The sequence below is a fragment of the Spermophilus citellus genome (genome assembly GCF_964194105.1).
Source record: "Spermophilus citellus genome assembly, chromosome: 8".
NCBI classification, from domain to species: domain Eukaryota; kingdom Metazoa; phylum Chordata; class Mammalia; order Rodentia; family Sciuridae; genus Spermophilus; species Spermophilus citellus.
In genome coordinates, this window is record NC_138189.1 from 38,266,318 (window position 1) to 38,292,822 (window position 26,505).

A 26,505-nucleotide genomic window follows, 5' to 3' on the forward strand; every position below is an offset into this window, starting at 1 on the left:
ACTTTAGGGAAAAGAATACTTAGTTATAAACTTAGAATGAAGCTTATGAAGGAAGCAAGTTTAAATAATTTTCCCAAACTACTTCAGTGCCTTCAGTTCTGTTTTGCACCTAGGATTGCATTTTGGTATTTCCAGGCCATCACCTCACCTAGATCCTGGGCTGCTGGAGAATGGGAGCTAAGTCTTAATCATCTCTGTATTCCTAATGTAGTGTGGCGTGGAGCACATAACCTAGATTTTCTCTAGGTGAAGTCTGTGGACACCTAAATCAGATTCACCTGTAAAGTTTTGTTAATTCAAATGCTCAGGACATATCCACAGATTTACTAAATAAGAATCTCCAGAGATGAATTTCAATCCAAGATAAGTAGATGCAATGGCATTGATAAAGCAAAGATGGAAACCATGGGCCCCGGACCTTGCCCTGCACATACGATGTGCTCATTATCTGCTAGATGTGCTCATTATCTGCTAGATGAACTTTTAGGGACATGTGCTAAGTGCCAGACACTCTAGATACACAGATGAATGAAACATATTAATGGTCAAAACTTTTGAGTCAGAAAGATGTGGTTGAATCAACCTTAGCTACCTGTGTCACAGGATTGGCCCAAATATTAGGTAAGATAATATATGTAAAGGACTTTGCAAAGTGCTTGGAATATAGTGTCCTATGTTCATAAATGTTAGCCTCTCCTCACTTTTTTTTTTTTTTTTTTCTGGCTAAAGAGCTTCTAGGTGGAGCTAAATTTCCTGGAAAATAAGGAAAACTTGAAAATAAGGAAGGGACTATGGATCAGTTAGATTTTGTTTTATAATATACCATTCCCAATTTTGGTGATATAGCATTTAGTGGCTCAAGATTTGGTGGATTGGCAGTTTAGGCTGAGCTCAGCTGGAATAGCTCATCTGTGTTCCCGGTGTGTGTCAGCTGGGCACATTCACGTGCTGGTGGTCTGCTGGAAGCCAGTGGCTCACCCACATATTGGCAGGAGTAATGGTGGTAAATGAGCTGTGTGTTCTTCTCCAGCAGGCTAGTTCAGGCAGGCCAGGCTCATGGAAGTGGCAAAAGGGTTCCCAAGAGCAGTGAGAGAGAGCAAGTCCTGTTGAGCAAGCACTTTTCAAGCCCCTGCTTGTGGCCTGTGTGTTAGTCTTTCTTTAGACAAAACAAAGATTGTGGCCAGGGGATAGAAACAATTTTCAACAGGTAGGGAAAGAATTCACCTCCTGATGGACAAAAGGATGTGCATAGGAAAACTTTGTGACCATTGTGGTAATCTACACAGAATGGATTTTAATGACTGCTCACCACCATCAGGCTTTAGGTTGGGTGATTTACATATTGTTCTTTTAATCCTTGTGGCAATTTCCTGAAATACATAGCATTATTTTCATTTTATAGATGAAAAAACTGACAAGAAGTGTCAAGACTTAACATGAGCATACGTTAAGGCCAAAGTGTTTGCTTCAAGTTATAAAGAATGGTCTTTTAGGTGCTATCTTTTGTTGCTTAGGTGATCAGATGATTGGTCTATAAGGCAGACAGTGTGTGCTTTTTAAAAATAAAGACTTGTTTAAAATAAAGCTCCAAAGATGTGGTTTATTTTCTCAATTATATGTTGAAATATTGGACATGTATTTATTTGGGATAGAAAAAGTTTAAAAGTTTGCTTTCCTTTAACTTCCAACCAGGCATGGTGGCACATGCCTGTAATTCCAGGTGTTCAGGAAGCTGAGACAGGAGGATGAGAATTCAAAGCCAGCCTCAGCAAACATAAGGTGCTAAGCCAACTCAATGAGACCCTGACTCTAAATAAAATACAAAATAGGGCTGGGGATGTGGCTCAGTGGTCAAGTCCCCTTGAGTTCAAGCCCCCTCACCAAAAAAAAAAAAAAAAAAAAAAAAGACTTCCCAGAAGCTTATTGGATGTGTGTTTTGTTTGTTTGTTACCAGATCACCTACCCAACCTGGATCTTACTGCATCCTGGACATGACTGAGGTTTTCCAATGGGCCAGATACCGCTGGCAGCAGCTGATGGGTCGCCAAAACAGAGATGATGACGAGAGGTCATACAACTATTCCTCGCTACTTGTTTGTGGGGCCAAGTCCTCCCAGACCCCCAAACTGGCAGGAAAGCACCGGGTCGTTATTCCCCATCTCTGGCCCTTCAAGGATGAGTATGAAAAGTTCTCTGGAACCTACGTGAATAACCGAATACGAACGACAAAGTACACACTTCTGAATTTTGTGCCAAGAAATTTATTTGAACAGTTTCACAGGTACTGTTTTCTTTTTGAGAAAAAAAGAACAAAAAACTTAGAATGCTGTTCATTTTAGTTGACACATTTTTTATTTTCATTTTCACCACACTGTGTGTTATTTAAGCCTAAGGCTTGTGACATCCTCCTTGGAAATTTGGGTTCAAGTCTGCTATTGGCATGATGGCCCCTCACATTCACATAGCACTTTACAGTTTGTAAGATGCCTCTCTTTACCAGAGAAGGCACTGTTATTCTAAAATTATTATAGAATTAGGCAACTCTTTGTGGGGTAGCCAGTGTCCTGCTAGTGATAAATAGCTGACCAACGGCTACAGCCTTGTCATCTTCTCTCTCTTGCTTTAGTGTTCTTTCCATTAAACCATACTCCATTTTCATTTCACATTTTTCTTACTTCGTAACATGGGGAAATAGAGTCCTGAAGCAAATGCGGTGTACGATGTTGCTATCTGAAGCAGTAACATAATTTAGTTTAATGTACATTTAAGGAAGAGCTTCTGAGTTTAGGCACCAAAGGAAATGCAGGTAAAAGCACTGCTCCTTTCCTTGTGGAGTTTTCAGATTAGCCAGGGACACAAGAATTATATACAAATGAAGAAAAGATATGGGGAATGTGATGAGTGTTATCCAGTGCCATCATGTAGAATGGGAACCTCACAGAGAATCATAATACCAGCTTGAGCAATGAAAAGCAAAGTGGCATTTGACCTACTTCTGAGGGTCTGTGAGACATTCTAGCCTTGGAAGTGGTCTTCTCTGATAACACATAGGATCTATTCTGGGGAGCATTAAGAAATAGTGTTGGAAATATAAGTCTAATCCACCAGAAGGGCCTTGATGTCAGGATAAAAGAGGTGAGTCCAAAAACTGCAGCACATTTCTGAGCAGAGTAACATTCTCATGCCTATATTTCAGTTTGATGCATAGATGGAGGGACTTAGGCAGAGAGTTCATTTAGGAAGCTGATGTATATAGCCTGGTGAGTTATCATGGCAACCTGAACTTAGAACAATGTGGGACTGTTACTCTAACCTATTATAGTTATGGTGGATTAGATGCGAGGAATTCAATGAAAGGAAGAAAAACTTGATGGGAACATATTGAGCTATGATGACAGAAAGATTAACAATAAAAGGAAAGACAGTTGTAAAAAGAAGCTTGGCTGGAATTTTTTTTTTTTTTTTGTAAATGTATTTGAAGTGCTATTGTGAGTGTAGAGGTTCTTAACATTTATGATTCATTCTACATACTTTATTCCCATATTTCATTCTATATATACTTCATATGCATTTATTCAACAGTGGTTGTGTTTGAAGTGCAGATGTGAATTTGTTGAATTACTGGCTTTAAGTATTATGGGTGTTTGTAATCTAGTGTGTTTAATTGAAAACAAATCAGAAATTTGAAAGCTCCCTGTAGAGCTGGATATGGTCCACTTAGAAATAATCAAAGTCACAGAAGAAAAAGAAAAAATATGGGTAGAGTTCTTTTGAGTCATTTCATGATCAATGAGAAAATATGTGATAAAAATTCAAGGGGCTATGCAAGAGTGAGATTTTGGTTTTCTTTTAAACTTAAAATAAGGAACTAGTAGAGGAATATTTAAATATAAAACAGAGAAAGTGAAGAAGTTTCTGAATAATTAGGTGTTGAATAGCTTACAAATAAATAGAAGGGTTACCCTCACAGAGAAGACAAAAACCCTCAGGTTTTCCCACTTATTTTGGCCCTTGTTTGAATCTATTTGGTTATACAAAAGGCTAAAGAGTTAAAAACACGCTGACTCTGAATTTCTTCTATTTTTTTTTCAACTTTTAAAATAGAGAAAATAGTACTTCCTTGACACCTTCCTCTGCATATTTGGGTTGCAGGGCTGCCAATTTGTACTTCCTGTTCTTAGTCGTCCTGAACTGGGTGCCTTTGGTAGAAGCCTTCCAAAAGGAAATTACCATGCTGCCTCTGGTGGTGGTCCTTACAATTATTGCAATTAAGGATGGCTTGGAAGATTACCGAAAATACAAAATCGACAAACAGATCAACAATTTAATCACTAAAGTTTACAGTAGGTAAGTGTATCTGGAGCTTCACTGAAGAATATATGTACATCTTTATATCATTTAGAAATGTGTTGGTTTTTTTCCCTCCTAGGCATGACCAGGACCTTTTTTTTTTCTGTGTGGTTGTTATTGTTTTCTATGAATATTTCTTAAAATCCTACAGTGAACTTTAAGTCAGGTGTTGGAAAGAAAACAATAGCCTTTGTAGATCCAGGACTTCTATAACTTGTGCACAGTGGAATTGAAAGAGACCTCAATCCATAAGAAGGAGAACAAGCAAATTGTTTTTTAACATTAGATGTCATAATTTAAGATTAGAAATAAGATGAATTATGAAAAACAAGAGTAAACTTGAATGGATATGAAAAATAGGTTGGGATGTGAAGAGAAGACAGGAGCTACCTATGGAGGAAAGGAATTTTGGAGAAATAAGAAAAGTGTTCCTTTTTATGCACAGAGTGGAGGCAGCCCATCACAGTAGCAGCAGTATCCATAGGAGGAAGTTCATTCAGGAGCATGGATATTATTAGAGACTTGCATTTTCAATATTTGTAAAATAAGTAGAAACTCTGTAACTAAACTCAGCTGAGGTGCGTTTGGTACCATGAGGTATCTTATATGCAGCTCCTGAGTTTTTATTTTTAGATTTAAGTCAGTATTTAGGGAACAATATAGACATGCGTGTCTTGTCTGCAACCTTATATGAGCCAGAGAGGAGCAGGCTAGGGAAGGCTTGCTGAAACCTGCAGAATTCTCAGTATTGTTTATTATTAGACTTCAGTGGTTTTCACAACATTTGTTTTAAAGATCTATCAAGAAAACAAGAAAAGGAACATTTCTTTAAAAGATGATATGAGATTATGGGAATAATGAAAATTTAGTTCAACTTTTTTCTTATACTTGGGTTTAATTAAAAGAGAACCAGGCCAGGAGCAACAGCGCATGCCTGTAATCTCAGCAGCTTGGGAGGCAGAGACAGGAGGATGGCGAGTTCAAAGCTAGTCTCAGCAACTGCGAGGCATTAAGCAACTCAGTGAGACCTTGTCTCTAAATGAAATACAAACAAAAAAAAAAAAAAAAAAAAGAAAGAAAGAAAGAAAGAAAAAAAAGAAGAAAAGAAAAAATAGGGCTGGGATGTGGCTAAGTGATTGTGTGCCTCTGAGTTCAATCCCTTTTCCCTGTCCCCCACCAAAAAAAGAAAAATAAAAACCTGATGTATTCTGTTAAACAATGGAATAGTAGTATAATATAAGTTTGTAATTTGCATTTTAAAATCATAGAACATTTACAATAGTTCTATGAATAATTCATTAATATTTGATTACTTATAAAAATTCCAGGGATAAAGAGATAAAATGATTTTATAGGGAACAAAGTCCACATTTTGACAAATTATAAGATTATCCAGTTAAAACCAAATTTGTCAAATGAAAAGAATACTTATTATCTATTTTTATATATATTCTTATATATAAATAATTGCTGATTTTTAAAAATTTAATTCTCTTTTTAGTTGTCAATGAACCTTTGTTTTATTCATTTATATGTGGTGCTGAGAATTGAAGCCAGTGCCTCACACATGGTAGACAAGCACTCTGCCACTGAGCCACAACCCCAGCCCCAGTTGCTGATTTTTAATATGAGTTTAGAGTTGATAATATGTGTTTAATTAACTTTCTAAGTTCTAAAAAGTTCTTTCTAATCTTGGTAACTGTGCAGCTTTGGTGAAATTATATAAGCTTGCCAAATACCCACCTTCTTTGATTTTGAATGTAATGATAAAACAGTAAGCATAGTACCTAGTACTTTGTAATGGCAAGAAAAGGTTAGCCATCAGGACTACCATTACAGATCATTCACAATTAACTAGAGCTTTTGCATGCCACAGCATCAAGTCATTAAGCCAAACTTGAGAACTTCTAATAACATCTTACTATTTTTTAGATATTCATATTGCCTAGTGGGAGACCTGGCATAACTATTTTTTTTGTTCTTTTAGACATAGTCTAGATCTGTTTAGATGATTTGTGCATAAACTGAATAATGAAATGCAATATTCTAGTCAATTTTTTAAGGTCCATTCTAAGATATTTCTTCATGATTGTATTTCATAAGAGACTTGGGTGATTTTCTTTTCATCTATGTTCTATGGAATTTACTTTTGTTTAGTGATATAGAAGAATATAGAGTGCTTATGTATTCTTCTCAAATTGTTCTTTGAATAATTATTATAAGGCTATAAAAAAATAAAGGTAGGCTATAAAACCATGCATTGTTGATTTAAATATGCTTATATTCCTATGAAATGTAAAGAGTTCGTTTAGGAGAGTAAGTTATTTCTCAGAAAATTGAGTGTGAAAGTATAGAGCTATTAAAATTAGCAAGCTTTTGGAAGAAGCATATTAATATTTCTAGGCAGATAATTTGGTTCTTATTTGTAATATGCAGTCTTTCACAAATGCTTAATTTTTATGGGTAAGGATCATTTGAAACAACCAACACCGCAGCAGAAATTAAACATTTAAACCTTATTACACTCCAGTTTCTAAAGGAAACCTCATTTTCTTAAGACTGCCTTTAAATTGGGAGTCTTTATTAGGGTCTAGGTCTGTTTCAAGATAACAGAAATGTCTTGAAAATAACATTATTTATTACTCATTTAACAAATTTGGGTGTCTTTTATATGGCAGGCAATGAGAAATTTAATTTGTGCTAGTCAGGTTTATGTTATCTAACACAATGTCTGAGCTAATAAAAAAAATGTTTTAAAAAGTGTTTATGTAGGGACATAATTTTGAAAGTTTCAGTCCATAGTTGGTCAGCCCCATTGCTTTTGGGCCTGAAGTGAGGCAGCACAGCATGGTACAGCCAGGAAGCAAAGAGAAAAAGAGAGAGACAGGGTCGAGGGTACAAGAAGTTGCTTCCAGGTGCACTCCAAATGTCGTATCTTCCTCCCACTAGGTCCCATCGCTCAAAGGTTCTACCACTTCCCAATAGTGCCATGGACTGAGGTCCAATCCTTCAACACATAGACCTTTGGGGACACTTAATCCAAACAATAGTAAGATTTAAATAAAAAATAGATATATAAGGCCTACGCTCAAGGGACAGACACTATTTTCTGACCTTTAAAAATTACCATATTGTTCATCATTAGTGATTAGGGAAATGCAAATCAAGCCTACACTGAGATTTTATCTCATGCTAGTTGGAATGACAGTCATCAAGAGTACAAACAGTAAAGCCAGGTGCAGTGCTGCATACCTGTAATCCCAGTGACTCAGGAGGCTGATGTAGGAGGATTGCAAGTCTGAGATCAGCCTCAGCAATTTATCAAGGTTTTAAGCAACTTAGTGAGATCCTGTCTCAAATAAAAATTAAGGGCTGGGTTTATGACTCAGTGGTAGAGCACTCGCCTCACAAGTCTGAGGCCCTAGGTTTGATCCTCAGCACCACATAAAAATGAATAAATAAAATAAAGATTTTTTAAAAAATAAATAAAATAAAATATAAATAAAAATTAAAAGGACTGGTGATATAGTTAAATGGTAAAGTGCTTCTGGGTTAAATTCCCAGTACCTACATAAATAAATGTATTAATAAATACTGAAGAAGATGTGGAGGGAAAAATAACACTTTTACATTGTTTGTGGGACTGCAAATTAGTACAATAACTATGGAAATCAGTATGGAGCTTCCTCAAAAAATTAGGCACGGAACCACCATACAACGAGTGATACTATTCCTCTATATTTATCCAAAAGAATTAAAGTCATCATACTACAGTAATAATATATACCACGGTTATAGCAGCACAGTTCACAACAGCCAAACTATGGAACCAGCCTTAGAGTCCATCAACGGATCTATAGATAAAGAAAATGTATATATGTATACACACACACACACACACACACACACACACACATATGAAAGTTGTTTTACTCAGCCATTAAAAAAGAACTAAAACTATGTTATTTCCAAGAAAATGGATGGAACTTTAGAATATCATGTTAAGTGAAATAAGCCAAGCTCAGAAGGTCAAGGGTCATATATTTTCGTCTCCCTATGTGAAAGTGAAAAGAAAGGAAAAGAAAGGTAGTGGTGATGAATCTCATGAAAATTGAAGGCAAATCAGTAGAATAGAGGAAAGGGACCAGGGAGGGAGGAGGAGAAGGAAAGGGGAAATAATGGGGAATAGTATCAACCAAATTATATTGTTTTACAGTGTGCATGAATGACTATATAACAACGAATTCCACCATTATGTACAACTATAATGTACCAATAAAAATGTGGAAAATTTTTTAAAAAATATATAAACCAGCATGTAAAATTTAAATTACTAAGAATAAATTTAGTTTTAAAACATGAAAAAAATCATCATGTTGTTGATAGTACCTACTGTTAGCATTTTAGGATTATCTCATAAATCCATGGAATTCTGTGATTCTTGAAATGAATTAAAACACCAGTGGCCTTCTATGTTAATTAACTTTATATGTGGCATTTTATAAAGTAGTGGTTCTTCACATTCACTTTATAGTGTAATTTAAACCACATTCTATTTGGTTTTCATCAGAAGTAATGGGAGCTGGCAATAAACGTTAGTACTTGACAGAGTGGACTATGGAGCCCCATGCCTTGTTTCAAATACCAAGGTCACTTAGGAGCTGTGTAACTTATGTCACTTAACATATCAGGGTCAATATTTTGTAAAAAGGGGGGGGACCATAGTACATTCATAATACCTACCACAAACCACAGATAACAATTAAATGAGTGAAGGTATATAAAGCATCCCATAAAACCTAGCTGTTGTTGTGTCCAATGGTCCAATACTATTACTATTTGAGCCAGGCATGGGCACCTGTAATCCCAGCAACTCAGCAGGCTGAGGCAGGAGGATTGCTGTTCAAGGCCAACTTCAGCAATTTGTCAAAGCCCTAAGTAATTTAGCAAGACCCTGCCTCAAAATAAAAAGAACTGGGGATTTGGCTCAGTGGTAAAGTAATCTTGGATTCAAACCCAAGTACCAAAAAAAAAAAAAAAAAAAAAAAAAAAAAGAGGAATTTGAGATACATAGTTCATGCTCAATAGCTTCTACTTTCCCATATGAAAAAGTTAAGTGGAAATTGGTTATATATCTTATATATTATAAATTATTTTTAGTGTTTACTAGAAAAATATCTTAAAAATCAAAATGAGCTATTTGTTCACAATCCCATCCTGTTCTATTTTTGTTTTAGAAAGTAAGAAGTAGAAGCCCACATTTTCCTGTCTTTATCTCCCTCCCTCACTCCCCTTTACCAATTTCCCACCCAAGTGGAGTCACTGTTAAATGTCAATGGCATCTTCTTCTCAGCTTCTTCCATTGCTGATGTAGCAGAGCTGTTTAATATTGAACTCTTAAAGAGGAAAATGGTCCTGGAAGCTTTCCTGAAGAAGGGATTATGAGTACCATGTTTTGACCAGTGAGAGTTACCCACAACACAAAAAACTAAGCAGATGTAAGAAGCTCTAAATGCATATTTAGGCCCCAAGAGAAGACAATCCTCTTCCTAGTTTAAATTCTATATTCAGGAAAGAAACTTAGTCTGATTTCGCATGGACCAACATTTGTGAATGTTCAAAGTTAGGCAAACTTGCAGGAATCGTGGTTACTTAGTGTATAGTTGCCTCCATACTCTACACTCTCTCATGCCTCCTGTCTTCGTTCCTCTGCCCAAGGATGGGCACCCTGACTGATGTGCTGTCCCTCCTCTCTTCACCTGATCATCCTTCAAAAAGGTGAAGGACCACTCCTCCAGGAGTAAATGCCTCCCTCATCTGCTTCCATAGTAGCTGTGTTTACCTCTCTTGTATGAAATTATTGTTTGTGTTTTTAATTTTTTGACTATACATTTTTTACAGTGGGACCATATCTTCATCATTTTCATATCCTTAGCACCTCATATAACTAATGTCAGTATATGATATACTAATGTCAGTATATGTTTATTGATCTAGCTATTAGGAAAGTCAGCTATTTTTTAAAATCTCAATATGAATACCAAATAGGGAAAAATGACATGAATTCATTTGTAAAATTGACTTCATTTGAATTTTGTTCTAGTGTAGAATAAATAAAATTATTGCTTACAACAATTTTACTTTTATATTTAAAGAAAAATAAAATTTCTTACCTAAATGTTCAAGTCTTGTCTTCCTTCCTTACATTCACAAATTCTCAACATAGAGCCAAGTCCCCAGTTCTTTTTATTTTGAGGCAGGGTCTGCTAAATTACTTAGGGCCTTGACAAATTGCTGAGGCTGGCCTTGAACTGCAATGCTTCTGCCTCAGCCTGCTGAGTTGCTGGGATTACAGGCATGAGCCACCATTCTTGGCTCAAATTCCAAATCTTGATCTATTTTTTTTTCTAACTTTAGATTAAGAGGGAACTCACTTTCTTGTAATAGTAACCTGTCCATCTGTATTGTTAATGTCATTCCTTATTATTTCTCTATAGTCTTGACCAACTTCCTCCATTCTGTCTTCAAATTTGTTTTAGTACTTTAATTTTTAAAAATTTTAAAAAATGTTTTTATTTTTTAGTTGAAGGTGAACACAATACCTTTTATTTTATTTTCATGTGGTGCTGAGGATCAAACCCAGTGCCTCACACATGGTAGGTAAGTGCTCTACTACTGAGCCACAACCCCAGCCCCTCTGTCTTCAATTTTATATCTTGACTTCTCTATCAGCTTCTTCCCTATATTCAAATTTGTGTTTGACTCACTTCCCTTACAGAGCCTATTTTCACTCTTTATTCTTCTACAGCTAAACTCTAGCAATGTTCTACTCTCCCACCCACTTCAGATTGTTCTCTGATTTGCTGGAGGCCACACTTTCTCCTTCACTGCTCCCTATCAATAATTACATGTTATCAGCAGACCTTGTAACCAGATCTGTAGGCGCTTTGATTCTTTTTTTTTTAAAAAATATTGTTTAGTTTTCAATGAATCTTTATTTTATTTATTTATATGTGGTGCTGAGAATCGAACCCAGTGCCTCACACATGCTAGGCAAGCGCTCTACCACTGAGCTACAACCCCAGCCCATGATTCTTATGCTACAAGATACCTCTGTTCATAGCAGCTCAATTCATATATAGCTAAACTGTGGAAGCAACCTAGATGCCCTTCAACAGATGAATGGATAAAGAAACTGTGGTATATATACACAATGGAATATTATTCAGCATTAGAAGAGAATAAAATCATGGCATTTGCACATAAATGGATGGAGTTGGAGAATATCATGCTAAGTGAAGTAAACCAATGCCAAAAATCCAAAGACCAAATGTTCTCTCTGATAAGTTGATGCTAATCCAAAACGGGGACGGGGGGGGGGGGGGGGCATGGAAAAAATGGAGGAACTTTGGCAAAGGGGAGGGAGGGGAGGGAGGGTGCATGGGGGCAGGAAAGATGGTAGGATTATATGGATATCATTGCCCTAGATATACGTATGACTGCATATAGGGTATGATGCTACATCGTGTACAGCCAGAGAAGTAAAAATTTGTGCTGCAGTTGTGTACAATGAATCAAAATGCATTTTGCTGTCATATATACCAAATTAAAATTTAAAAAAGATACCTCTGTGGCCCTTAACTATGATTCCTTCCTAAAATTTTCTTCTCCCTTAATTTCTCTAGGATCACTTTCTCTTGGATCTTCTTCCACTTTTCTATCATCTTGAAATCTCTTTCCCTAAAGAACCTTTTATCCTTGTGTTCAACCCCAGGGCTGCAAAGACCCCATGCATATTGTGTACTAATCCCAAAGAGAGAACTTGGAGGACTCAATGGAGCGGTTTTGGACATTTTATTATTCACTTGTTCCTCTGCCAGGATGCAGTGGAGGGCTGTACCTTGCCTACAAGCTGGGGAAATACATAAGATAGGTTGCATGTCCACTGCAAGGTGGCTTTCTTAGATGTTTGTGAGTACATTTCTTTTCTTTACAACCTAGGTTACTTTGTTCAGATAATCTACCAAGGACTGGAGATAAGGGAAGTGGCAGCTCCCCATTTTCACCACATTGTTTTAGAGACCTTATCTCACTGCAAGTTTTCCTAGGCACTGATTTGTGGTTAACCCAACACCTTTCCTGGTACCAGTTGTTCTCTGTATACTTCCAATTCTGAATCTATATTCATGGGCATTAAATCAGAATGTTCAAACTGGTAGACATCTTTAACTGCATATCCCACTTCAAATAAAAACTTCTCAGAATGAATTTATTCCCTCTGTGATACAGTTTCTTCCAAAATCTGAAACATGTTGGAAGGCAACATCAACCCATCATACAAGTTAGAAACCATAGTGTCATTCTTGGTAACTCCTTTTCATGTACTAAGAAAACTTGGCTGTCTCTGGTACCTAAATATGTTCTGATTTTGTCTCTTGTTCATTTCTGTTGCTACTGCTTTCATTCTGATTTCTTCATCCTTATCTTGAATTATTTCCATAACTTTCCATTGGTCTCTTAGCCATTTCTACTGCTAATTCAGCTGACACCAATAAAATGTGCAGTGCTGCATTGCAGGAGTGAGCAAACAGAAGTAGCATCATACCCTTCTTGTTAACCTTTGGTGACTCTTCATTTTTCTATGGAACAGAATGCCTACACACAGGTATGGCATATAGGACTGAACCTTCAAATATGATCACTGCCTATCTTTTGATATTCTATTACTTTTTTCCATGGAAGAATGAACTGGTATACATAGACTTTTAGGTAAAGTTTGATAAAGATGAACTAAGTCATTTATTTGCTTTTCTCCATAAACTAGCAAATTCTAGAGTCAAGGATTTCCTTTATTTGGATCAACCTGGTAGATTAGGTATTTAGGGAGACTATGTCCTGAAAACATACTTCTTCATATTTATTTTGCCCATTGAGGTGATATTCTTTAAATATCTAGTATAATTTGTAGAGCAGAAACTATGAAAATATTTCTCTAAGGTGGCATTTTCATTTAACCCCACAAAACAATAATTGGTAACATATAGGTTATATAGCTTAAAATATAACTATCTACCAGGATTTTTTACATTGAATATGAATATATAACCTCATAAATGTAATAGAAAACAAATAACTTTGCTTTTAAAATAAGTATAATTTTATGTCAAATACCAGTTCTTCATATATATCTAAGAGACAGTGAGGGAATGAGACAGACCTTTGAAACTATTGTTACTGGCATTTTATGTGAACTGCCAGTAACAATAGTTTCATTAGCTTTGACATTCTACCTTATGATGTCCTCATTTTATACTAAGGAAAATGCTTTATGGAGCATAAAAAGTGTCATTGGCCAGAAAGGTGTAAGAAGTTTGGACAAAGCTTTAACATAGAGTATTTAAGGCAAGTAAACCTCAAAAGATGTGTTTTTCATCAAAAAAAAAAAAAAAGTACAGCATGAGAAAACTATACTTTGGCAAAGGATCAAATTTGCCATCCTCCTTTCTCAGAATCAGCTGTAGAATCAGGACTGGATCACTTTAAGCTGTACAGCCATCCCTCAGTGTCTGTGAAGGGAGGAGTTACCAATTGTGTAACTCCCCTTTTAGCATTTATTACGCTAAAATTCATCTTGATACTTTGAACATAATTTAAACTATAAAGTAAAATTTTAAGAAACAATTATATATATTTTTGGTTTAATATTATTATTAAACTTTTTTTTTTCAATTTTAGGAAAGAGAAAACGTATGTTGACCATTGCTGGAAAGATGTCACTGTTGGGGACTTTATTCGTCTCTCTTGTAACGAGATCATTCCTGCTGATATGGTATTGCTGTTTTCCACTGATCCTGATGGAATATGTCACATTGAGACTTCTAGTCTTGATGGAGAAAGCAATTTAAAACAGAGGCAGGTGGTTCGGGGATATGCAGAGCAGGTAAATAATGTTTCTCAGCTGGCAATTTTAACTTTTTTTTTCCCCCAGAAAATAACTGAGCTCATTTCCACAGTACAGCAAAGAGATTTTTAAATTCATTCTTACCTAGAGAAAATAGAATCCCTGATGATTTAATCCAGTTCCAGATATCAATGGACATTTACTATATTTTGTAGATAATAAGATAAAATGACTTTGAAGTTCAAACACTTCAGTATGGCAATCATGTTTTTCTTTTTCTTTTTTTGTTTTTTGGAACTTAATTAAAGGAACTTGAAAGACTTAATTTGCAACTTGGAAAATTACTTTGCAATAGAAATATGCACCTGCTAATTTGTTTTTCTTAATCTTAGATAAAGAAATCTTAGATTAATATCATATGCTTTGTTGATCATTGTTCCTAAGATCTATAATTACTTATATAACAAAGCCTTTCAAAATTTTTGGAGATTCTCATAACATATAACTTCCAGACTATTCACTGCACTGTGTTAAGGGTAGCAAGAACTTAAATAAGTTATATAGACATTATATAGAACTTATATAAATTTTTTAATTGACATCGTGGTTATATTAACATGAATTTGAATGAATCTCAGCTCTCCCATTAATAATTTGACGTTGAGCAAGTCACTTAAAGACTTTATCCATCAGTTTGTTATCTTCAAATGGAAATAATACTTCATAGTATTATAAAAACTTGCACCACAGATCAGTTTCCCACCTCTTTTTCTGGAGGCAATTGAGATGAAGGATTTTAAAATTTTATGTTTCTTTTTTTTAATCTGAAATACTGTTATTGAGATTCCTTCATCTTATACCCATAAATTTGAAATGGTTTTAGTTTCCTAATACCCTTTTCTTTGGTAATTTTCTTCTTATCACATTGGGCCCATCTTTCCACCTATGAATTCCATTTAAATCATCTATTATTGATATGCCTCTGAGATTAGTGTTACTGTCATTTTTGTAAGCAGTCCTGCAACTTAGGCATTGGTAAAAGTTGTGCACAACTCAGAATTTTATTAGACTCCAAAATAGCTATTTTGAGGTCAATATCAGTTGATTAATCAGCACAGTTTGGGTTCAATTAAGGATGAGTGCTCTGGAATCCAGTGATCTCAATTGTAATTTTGGTCTAAACATTTCTTTTGAGTACTTTCATAAATCAATGATCCTCATTGTGTTTCTTTCCTCATCTGATAATTAGGCTTAATTATAGTGCCTTCCTCTTGCAGTTAGAAAAAAGAAATTAGTTCAAATATTTAAAGTGCCTGATATAGATTCTAGTATATCAAAAGAACTCAAAAGATATTATTAGCATGTTAAATCATATAATCATTATTCAGTTTCTATGTTTGCTATAATATAGACATTAGTATTTTGAGCTACATCAATATCTATAGTATTCCTCTTATTAGCCAAACATCCATATAAAATAAAAGAAGTAAAATAAGGTTGATGTGGCTTGTCCTTAATGAATTATGCCTCATAACTGCTGTGTTTTATAAAGGCATTTTGCTTGTGTATCCATTTTGCTTGTTTATCCATTTATAAGGCATTTTAAAACTATCTGTTTGATCCATTAAAAATTTTGTGAGATGTTGATGTCCTGCTTATTTTTAATTTATAAAACTTGGCTGAGATTGAATGCATATTTGCTCAAAGTGCCCCCATTCACATTTACTCTCAGAAACTACCTATATAGTTAAAGTCCACACCGAAGTATTTCCAGTGCCTTGTTGATTAGAGTATTTATAATTTCTATTAGGGTCCTGCATGGATTTCAATATATGATTTCATCATCTGCAGATGCTTTTTAGTAGTCTGGAATCATTAATTATGGATCCCATAATTATGTCTATACTGTCCTTTATTTGGGAATTTTTTTTTTTTTTTTGTACTTGGAATTGAACTCGGAGCACTCAACTACTGAGCCACATTTCCAGGCCTATTTTGTATTTTATTTAGAGACAGGGTCTCACTAATTGCTTAGTGCCTCACTTTTGCTGAGGCTGACTTTGAACTCATGATCCTCCTGCCTCAGCCTCCCAAGTCGCTGGGATTACAGGCATGCACCACTGTACCCAGCCATCCAAGAAAAGCCTTAGTCCTATTTTAAGAATTGGGGAAAGTGATAAAATACTTACCTGTTATGGGTTTCATCTTCAATTCTTGTTTTGTGATTTCTAAAAAATATTTTTAGGACTCTGAAGTCGACCCTGAGAAGTTCTCCAGTAGGATAGAATGTGAAAGTCCAAACAATGACCTCAACAGATTCCGAGGCTTCCTGTGAGTGACACATGACTTACCTTTGTGAGTTTGAATGGAATTGTACTTGGCTCAATAAAACTGTTGTGTGTTTACATCCTAGTTGAATCATTAAAGGCTGTAAATTTAACTACATATAAAATTGGCTTATCTTAATAATTTGATAAATATGTACTTCAATTCATATACGTTTAAAACAACAGAAACAACAAACCTTGTTGTTAAAATCATCCTAGAATTGTTTGCATTGGTGTAAGAATATATCACATGAGCTCCTATGATATACTAAAGTTTGGAAAGAAATATTTGGACAGAAGTGGTAGTTAAATGAAATGCTAGGATGGTGTCCTTCTTCAGATTTAGAATAATAGGTGGACTTTTCTTGTTGGTAAAATGATTCGGAACATGACTAACAAAGAATATGGAAATCCATGGGGACTTCCTGTGACAGTCACATCCCTTTGGCAAAGGCAGCTAGAATTGGGATTTAGAGAAATTTCAAGTTGGCTTCTGCCACTTAAGTTCTTCCTACTCCGAGCTGAATTATTTACTCTCTTTAATCCAGGTTTCCTAAGTTTTCAAGGAGACAATGAGAACTACATCATAGTCATAAATTACAGGAAGAGAAACATTTCAAACTGTTTTGAGACCAGAATTATACTCATTACCCTGACAACAAAAGCATGTAAAGACACTGAAGGGCAAACCAATAACCTTCACGAACATAGATGCAAACATTCTACACACAATTATAGCAAATCCAATCAAATAATATATGAAGAGGATAATACGCCATGACCTGGTGGGACTTGTTCCAAAAAACACAAGATTGACTTAACATTAATCAGAATAATTCAGGAGCCACTTGTCAAAAGAAATGAACTTTATTTTTAGAATACACACACTGCACCACACAGCTCTTCAAGAAAACCCTCAGAGCCCAACTGCCAACACCTGCTTCCCACAAGCCTCTCAACCTCCCCCACTCCTCCTGCTCTTGAGGCTGATTGGCTGGGTTGCGGGGTGGAGCCAAAAAAAGTCCCCCAATGAGCAGCTTCGTGGTCTGAAAGGGTGGGGAAACAATCCAATGAGCATCACCGCAGAGGAGCCAATCAGTTGGCAGCTAGAAGTTTGCTGGGGCCACTGTGAGCCAATCATCAGCTGGCAGCTGGAAGTTTGCTGGGGCCCCTTCTGGAAGTTTGCTGGGGCCCCTTTGGCTGTGGCTCTCAACATTGACTTAACATTAAACAATCAGAATAATTCTTCATATTATTGTAATTCACATTACATTAGTGGTCCATATTAAGTAGCTTAAAAAAACAGATAATAATTTTATAGATAAAGAAAAAGCATTTGACAAAATCTGACTTCTGTTTCTGCAAACAGGAAGTACAAGGGAACTTTTTAAACTGGCGTCATTCTTCATGGTGAAAGACTAATGTTTGTTTCTCAAGGTGAAGAACAAAACATGGATATTTTCTCTCACACTGCTTTTTTTTTTTCCAGTTTTGTTTTTGTACTGGGGATGAACCCAAGGGCGCTCAACCATTGAGCCATATCCCCAGCACCTCCCCCACTTTTTTTTTATATATAGAAAATGAGTGTATTGTATTGTGTACAAATCATACTCCAATAAAGTTAATTATTTTTAAATAATAAAAGACCTCATATAATACATTAGTTTTAGAAATTCACCATCACTACAACAGAGAAGTTTAGAAGTTAATGGAATTAAAGTGGATTTTTAAGTGTGTTTTTCTTTTTTTATTTTATTTTTAAAATTTGTTCTAATTAGTTATACATGACAGTGGAATGCATTTTGACACATTGTACACAGATGGAGCACAACTTCTTCCTCTGGCTGAACATGGTGTAGAGTCACACCAGTAGTGTAATCATACGTGTATATAGGGAAATAATGTCCATTTCATTCCACCGTCATTCCTATCTCTACTCCCTCTCCCCTTCCTTCACTCCCCTCTGCACAATCCAGTTCCTTTGTTCTCCCCACCTGCTTAGCTCTTTTTAATATTTTTATTTAGAGACAGAGTCTCACTGAGTTGCTTAGGCTGGGCTTTGGATTCCCATCCTCCTGCCTCAGCCTCCCAGGCTGCTAGGATTATAGGTGTGCTCCATCATGTCCTGCTCTCTCACCAGTTTTATTTGAGCTTACACTGGAGATTCTAACTAGTATGGTCAGGTAATAAAGGAAAAGAAAAAAGGCCTCAAATAAGAAAGAAAGAAGTAAAACTGTCTTTTCTTCATAGATGGAGTAATGTTCGGATAAATTTGACAAAATACGAAAGAGCTGTACACTAGAATACACTAAACACTGCTGAGGAAGATTTAAGACCTAAGTGAATAGAGCGATATATATTGTTCATGGGTCAGGACTCAACATTGTTATGAGTTTTTCCCCAAAATTGATCAATAGATTTAGTGTAATCTCAATCAAAATCTCAGCACACTTTTTTAGAAATTAACAAGGTTATTCTAAAACTTATGCAGAGATTCAAAGAACTTATAATCAATAAAGCAATATTGAAAGAGGTGAAAAAGTTAAAGCTACCACTGCCTGATTTCAAAACTTATTATAAAGGTACGGTAAGCAAACCAGTGTCACTTGGCATAAAGATAAAATAACAGATCAATGGAAAAGATAATGGAGTTTAAAAATAGACCCACATGTTTACAAACAACTTGTTTTTCACAATAGTGCAAAGACAATTTAATGGAGAAAAATTGTCTTTTTGCACAATTGTATAGCTTTATATTTTAAAAATGAACCTCAATCTATACCTTTCAACAGTTACAAAAATTAATGAAACATGTATCCCCAGACTTAAATGTAAACTAAAATCATAAATGTGTGATTTGACATATAAATTTCTAGAAAACAAAAATGAGCCTACATTGTCAGAAAGCACAGTAGTGGGTTCTTTGGATGGGAAAGTTGTAAGGAGAGATTACAAACAGGCATGAGAAAATTTTGGAAAATGATAGACATGTTTACCATCTTGGCTCTGGTGATGCTTTTACTCTTTAAATATGTGTAGTTGACTCTTAGGAATTATTCTCCAGTGAAAGTGTTTAAAAATTTTAGAAAAAGAGTTACCATACAAGAAAGTATAGAATATAATAGTAGCCTCTGCACACGATAGTAGCATCTACACACACACACACACACACACAACGCACATTGATGTTATTGTGGTTAGTGTTACTGGAATTCTTCTGTGGTTGTATTTTAGATGGTCTTGTCAATTGAATTTGGACAGCTTCACTTCTTTAATCAGAAACATACTCATGAACCATCTCTCAGGATGAGACTTTTTCTAGGATCATTTCCTCAGGCTCAACCTGAGGTGAGCTAAGTCTTTGGGTATGCTCAGACAAGCTCAGACTTGCCCGTGGCAAGGATACCCAGTTTAGCAATCTGGTCTGGAGCCTGGCACTCTGCACAGAGTCTGATCCAGAGCATGTATTTAGATTTTTTTTTCCTTTTTAATTTATAGGGCACTGTTGCCACATTGATTCTGATCCTGTGTCTCAAGTCTGACAGCTATCACTCTAGTCTGAACTCAACAAGTCACTCCAGCTTTCCAGGATTGGAGGCTGGCCTCCCTTTGTCAACCTCCCTTTTTCTTCCTTGGAATGCAGTGCTTCCTTAACAGAAACACTTGAGCTTCCTCTGCTGCACTGGACCCTGTCTTGCCCCAGAGCCCTTACCTAGTTCCAAGACCCTGACCTGACTGTACAAATTGTCACTTGCCTCTATATTCCTGGGCACTACATTTACCCACACTTTGGTGTTTGCCTTTGTGACAGGCTCCTGTAATATCAGTTTGCTTCAATGTTTGCCACCTTGCTTTCTGATTACCTGACTGTTGAAATGGACTTCCTCTTAGAACAGATTCTGTCTTCCCCGGTGATTGAAATGAACTTGATCCGCTCTGTTGATGTCTATCCTGGTGACTGGCCCAACAATTTCTAGGGAAACATATAATAAGAGAATCAAGCCTAGTTGAATGCAGTGATTTTTCTGAGATTCACTGAGCTAGCTATTTATTGTAATCTTGCTTTGTGGCCTGTTTTCAGAATCAACCAAAATTGAGAAGCTCGAGCTTATTGCCTATGTGACACCTTCTTTAACCTTCTATGAGGCAAAACTGGTATCTTTCTTCCTATTTGTGCCCACAGAAACCTCTGAGCTAAATATCAGATTACCACCATCATGGCTATCACATTTTCATTACTTTTAAATATTTATGTACCATACAACTCCTCTTAGATCATAGAAGCCAAAACTATGTTTATTTGCTGGGCACTTAGTCCATAATGTCACCGGTTCCTTGAATGGATAAGCATTGTTTTAGCTTTTTCATTACTGTGACCAAAAGACCTGACAAGAACAATTTTAAAGGAGGAAAAAGTTGTTGGGGGACTTATGGTTTTAGAAGTCTCAGCTGATGCCATTCCTTGGCTGAGCCTTAAGGTGAGACGGAACATCATGGCAGAAGAGTGTGGTAGAGGGAAGGGGCTCACATGATGAATAGGAAGCAGAGAGAGACTCCACTCACCAGATAGAAAATACATACCCCAAATGCAGACCCCCAATGACTAATCAGTTAATCCCATCATGGGATTAATACATTGGTTGAGTTAAGGCTCTCATAACCCAATCATTTCTCCTCTAAACCTTTTTGCATTGTCTCATGTGTGGCTTTGAGGGGACACCTCACATCCAAACCATAACAAGCATTCTATGTGACCATTTGTGCTTCATGTTGAACCCTGAAGGTTTCAGACCTTCGGTGTGCCACGTCATACACCTGGAAAATAAGGATTCCAGGGGGAATGACTAATCCCTTATTAAGGAACTTTGGAAATGATGGTTTGATGGATTAAATCTGTTCCTATAAGGACTGCTGAGGGAAAAATTGCCACACTGATGAGGAGTGGCCTGGGCTTGCCTGGACCTGCATGCCACATGTAGATGTGAATGTTGGGTCTTAATTTCTTCATCTGTAAGACCAGGGAGCTAAAGTAGACTAAACTCAAGGGTACTTCTAACTCTGTCTCTTTGTACATAAGCTTGTACTTGTAGAGAAATGTAGACAGATTCCTGATGGAGTTTACAAATATGAGAGTAAAATCTGTTTTCCTCTTTCTTTGTAGTACGAAAATTTCTTGGAAAAGTTGCTCTTTACTTTTCTTTCTAATTCCAGAGAGCAAGGAGTACAGACATATGACAATGTTTACATATGTAAGAAAAAGAAGCAACAACTTATATACTGGAGTTTACTGCTTAGAAAACAATATAACTTTAATGCTGAAATTGAGAGGACATTTTCAAAATATGTGAAAAATAGTACTGTTTTATATGCTTGTTTAAATGTTCCAATAATTTTGATATATTTCTGTCACTATAATAGTTTAGTTAAGCAATCACTTTGATAATTTCTGAACTCTTTATTACAGAAATTTTCAAATATACTAAAATAGAAAGGAGACTGTAATGTACACCAAAGTACCATCACCCCAAACTTGCCTACTTCAGTTTTCCAACTTTGTTTCAATTGTCCTCTCACTTCCTTCACCATTCCTACATCACATCAGTTTACTGTAAATACTTCACTAAGCACTTATAGTAGAAAAGGACTTAAAAATAACCACAACCACAAACCCATTAAAAAACCTAAAAAAAAAAAAAAAAAGAACCGGCCTTAATCTCATCTAACACCAGGACTTTGTTCAAATTCCTCCACTATTCTCAAAAATAGTTCTTAATAGTTGTTTTGGTTTGTTTTTTTTTTTTTTTTTTTTTTTTTTCATTGTTGGGGATTGAATCCAGGGCCTTGTGCATGCTAAGGAAACATTCTACCACTGATCTACATCCTCAGCCCTAAATAAGTATTTTATCCCAAACAGGATCTAGACAAGGTCTGAACCAGGCATGGTGGTGCACACCTATAATCCCAGCAGTTTGGGAGGCTGAGGCAGGAGGATCACAAGTTCAAAGCCAGCCTGGGCAACTTGGCAAAACCTTGTCTTAAAATTAAATAAAAAAGGACTAGGGAAGAGGCTCAGCAGTAGAGTACCCCTGGGCTCACCCCCCCTCCCCCATATGTGCTCTATATATTGTGTTTGCTATGTAAGTTTCTGAATTTCCTCTCTCAAAAAATTGGGTTATACAGCTTATAGAATTAATGACATGCTAGATTGAGCTGATTGCCTCCTCATGTTGAGTTTCTTCTTCCCCCTCCATTTTCCCTTCATGTCATTTACTTCTTGCATAAACTAGGTCATTTTGCCTGCAGAATTTACTAAATTTTAGAACATGGCCAACTACATTCTTGTAGTGATGTTTATTTAACATCTTTCCCTGTCCCACTTATGAAAAAAAAATGGCTCCTCTCCCTAGAAAATATCAGAAAATAAAAGAAAAGAGAAAAGAAACACACACATACACAATATTGCATGTAATTTCAGAGGCTTCATAGATCCTTGGAAGCCCCAAGGTTAAGTGCTATGATAGAAATCCATGGAGCCATAACTTCCTTTCCCATAAATCAGAGAACCATAATGTGTTCCTGCTGTCAAATGAGTATTGTCAGCCTTATATTTTCATTACAAAGTTCCCAGTCTTTTGCCTCAGTTTAAGCAGCCACTACTTATCATTGCCTAGAATGAATCTTGATTTTATCCACGTTGAAAACGGTGATTTTCTAATCTTATCAATGATTTTTCACTCATCAAGTACAAAGTTATCCTACATACAGTTTGTACTAGGAAAGTAAGGACCTTCATTGGAATATGCCTGAGTTCTTATAGTAATAGGTGATGACTGAGAGAAAACAGTGAGAGTTAGAAACCGACTGCAGCTTTCTCATAGGCACAACAGGGAACTGAAATCACAAATGCAAATCTGCCAGAAATTTGAAATCTTTCCTGTGAACTGCCCAACTTACTATTCTGTGAGGACCATGATTTTATTTTTATATCCTCACGTTTGCCATTTTAAAATAAAATTGTATGATGTCTTTCTTATAGAGAACATTCCAACAAAGAACGAGTGGGTCTCAGCAAGGAAAATTTATTGCTTAGAGGATGCACCATTAGAAACACAGAGGCTGTTGTGGGCATTGTGGTTTATGCAGGTTGGTTGTGCTCCTAATTTTCATCACTGTCCCTTCTGTGCTTTTCTATAAGTTTGCATTTTTCATTTACTCACAATGCTCGGTATGGAAGCAGAAAGTCAACTTTGTCTTGCTAAAGTCATCAGTGGTCTGATCCATTATTCTAAATGGATCTTAAATGCAGACGGCCAAAATGTATTAGGTAACTATGTTTTATCACACTGTCTTCCAGAGAGATTTTTAAGTGTGATACTTGCTACCTGATTTTATTTATGCATCGTCTGACATACCATGTTTCCTTCACAGGCCATGAAACCAAAGCAATGCTGAACAACAGTGGGCCAAGGTATAAACGCAGCAAATTAGAAAGAAGAGCAAATACAGATGTCCTCTGGTGTGTCCTGCTTCTGGTTATAATGTGTTTAACTGGGGCAGTGGGTAAGTAAAATTCAATTATGTACTAACATCTTTTCAGCAAGATATCAAGTACTTTTATTTCTCCCCCAAAGTGTTACTTATGAATGTGTCTTCTATTAGGGAGTTTTTTATTTGTCAATAATTTTTTCCTCATATGTTCATTTCTCTCAACCTTTGTCATGAAAAACATTATTGTTAACTATATTCACTTACTTTTTGCTGTAGTATTGAAGACTCCTGGGAAAAGATGTAGAGAGAAGAAAACAGAGACAGCCTTTTGAATTTGACCTTTTTTCCAAAAACAAACAAATGGTATTAACCACAAGGAATACTCTCACCCCACCTTCTTGAGGAATAGAGTTCTATATTTATATAATATTTATGTTGCATTCTTCTGATTTCTGTGTTCTTTTGAAAGGTCATGGAATCTGGCTGAACAGATATGAAAACATGCCCTTTTTTAATATCCCGGAGCCTGACGGTCATATCATATCACCAGTGTTGGCAGGATTCTATATGTTTTGGACCATGATCATTTTGCTACAGGTAATTTACATCAGGCTTATCAAGGAATTATAAGGTCTTTGCTTCTAATCCAGCTATGCTCAGCTGTCTTCACATTCTTTAAACAATTTTAACACTTTTTAAATTGTTTGGGTCTTCTTAGGTCTTGATTCCCATTTCTCTCTACGTTTCCATCGAAATTGTGAAGCTCGGACAAATATATTTTATTCAAAGTGATGTGGATTTCTACAATGAGAAAATAGATTCTACTGTTCAGTGTCGGGCTCTGAACATCACTGAAGATCTTGGACAGATTCAGTACCTGTTTTCTGATAAGACAGGAACCCTCACTGAGAACAAGATGGTTTTTCGAAGGTGTAGTGTGGCAGGATTTGATTACTGCCATGAAGAAAATGGTGAGTGTGGGTTTTTGTATGAAAAACACCTGCAAAATTTGTCTCTTTTTTTTTTCTTCTTTTTTCCCAAGTCATTTAAATGTCTGATAATTCTGGCATATATTTAAGAATGGTTACTTAAACTCATCCATACTTAACTATACACTACGTTCCTGTTCCTTTAAAATTTACTAGGTACTAAGAGATATACTAAATGATACAGTGATATAAACACTAAATGATAAACTAAGTGAAATTATGATAAAGATACTCAACATATGTTTTGATTGTCACTGTATCATTTAATATTTATATAATTTGCTTTCATTAAGTATTTCTTAAGTTGTAGTATTTGTGTTATATATTTAGTGTTTTTATCATTTTGAAAATGTTTATATTTTTACAAATTTGCAGTTGTTATATAATTTAGTATTTGTACCATAGTATCATTCAGTATTTGTTTTGTCATTGGTATAATCTAATAAATACAAAGTAAGCACTTTACAAGTAAACTACTAGCAGAGGTGAAAGGTAGCACTTGGAAGGGTGATAATGATATTACATTGTGGATACTTTTGAATGTCTGACAAGCTATGGACCATCTCTCTAACAAATATCTTGAAAATAATTCTAAATGAATAAATACATTATAAAATAATTCTAAATGAATAAATCTTCTAATGAGATTTATTCACCAGTTTTCTCCTCATCCCATCCTTTGATGCATAAGAAGAAAACACAAAAACAAAACAGCTGAAAGAAGAGGAAATGTTGGCGACTGGCTTCCTAGATTCTGAGTTGGGAAGGATTCCTTTCCCTTCTATTTCATCAAAATGGACTTTTCTTTGTTGGAAGACTTTTTTTTATAACTGCTTGATTCTCATTGCTTATTATTCATGTATTTAGGTTTTGTATATGCTCTGGGTTCAATTTTGATAGGTTATATGTATCTAAAAATTTTCTCATTTCTTCTAGATTTTCCAATTTATTGGCATATAGCTTTTGAAAATATTCCCTAGTATTCTTTAAGTTTCAGTTGTCTTTGTTTTTGCCTCTATTTTTTTTTATTTGTGTCTTTACTCTCTCTCTCTTTTTTGGTTAGTTTAGCTAAAGTTTTGTCTATTGTGTTTTATCTTTTCAAGGTACCAACTCTTTGTTTCACTAGTACCTTATATTGTTCTTTTAGCCTCTATTTTTTTCTACTCTCAACTTTATTATTTCTCTCTTTCGACTGATTTTGATTTTGTTTGTTCTTGTTTTTCTAAGATCTTGAGGTATGTGGTTAGGTCATTTATTTGAGATCTTTCTGAGATTTGGGGGGTTTTTCTTCTTTTTAATGTGGGCACTCATTGCCATAAACTTTCCTCTTAGTAGTGCATTTATTATATCCTAGAGGTTCTGGTATGTTCTGTTTCCATTTTCATACTATTTTAGAAATTTAGTATGAAATCTGTAGTTATTCTTGCCATTGATTTCTAGTTTCATTCCA

The 26,505-nt window shown here is 35.6% G+C and overlaps 1 protein-coding gene across 3 annotated transcripts in view; it reads left to right on the forward strand.

Moving 5' to 3' along the window:
- Positions 1-26,505, forward strand: part of ATP10D (ATPase phospholipid transporting 10D (putative)) — a 104,330-nt gene that overhangs the window by 27,940 nt on the left and 49,885 nt on the right. For 2 of the 3 annotated variants that reach the window (XM_081303755.1, XM_081303756.1), the window contains exons 2-9: positions 1,955-2,281; positions 4,153-4,347; positions 14,086-14,290; positions 16,497-16,582; positions 23,615-23,721; positions 24,007-24,138; positions 24,536-24,663; positions 24,785-25,037. In XM_081303755.1, coding sequence (XP_081159881.1) covers positions 1,992-2,281; positions 4,153-4,347; positions 14,086-14,290; positions 16,497-16,582; positions 23,615-23,721; positions 24,007-24,138; positions 24,536-24,663; positions 24,785-25,037 — 1,396 coding nt within the window. In that variant the 5' untranslated portion in view covers positions 1,955-1,991. Of the gene's footprint in view, positions 1-1,954; positions 2,282-4,152; positions 4,348-14,085; positions 14,291-16,496; positions 16,583-23,614; positions 23,722-24,006; positions 24,139-24,535; positions 24,664-24,784; positions 25,038-26,505 lie in introns of those variants that run through there. The other variant, XM_081303757.1, reaches the window with a different exon arrangement.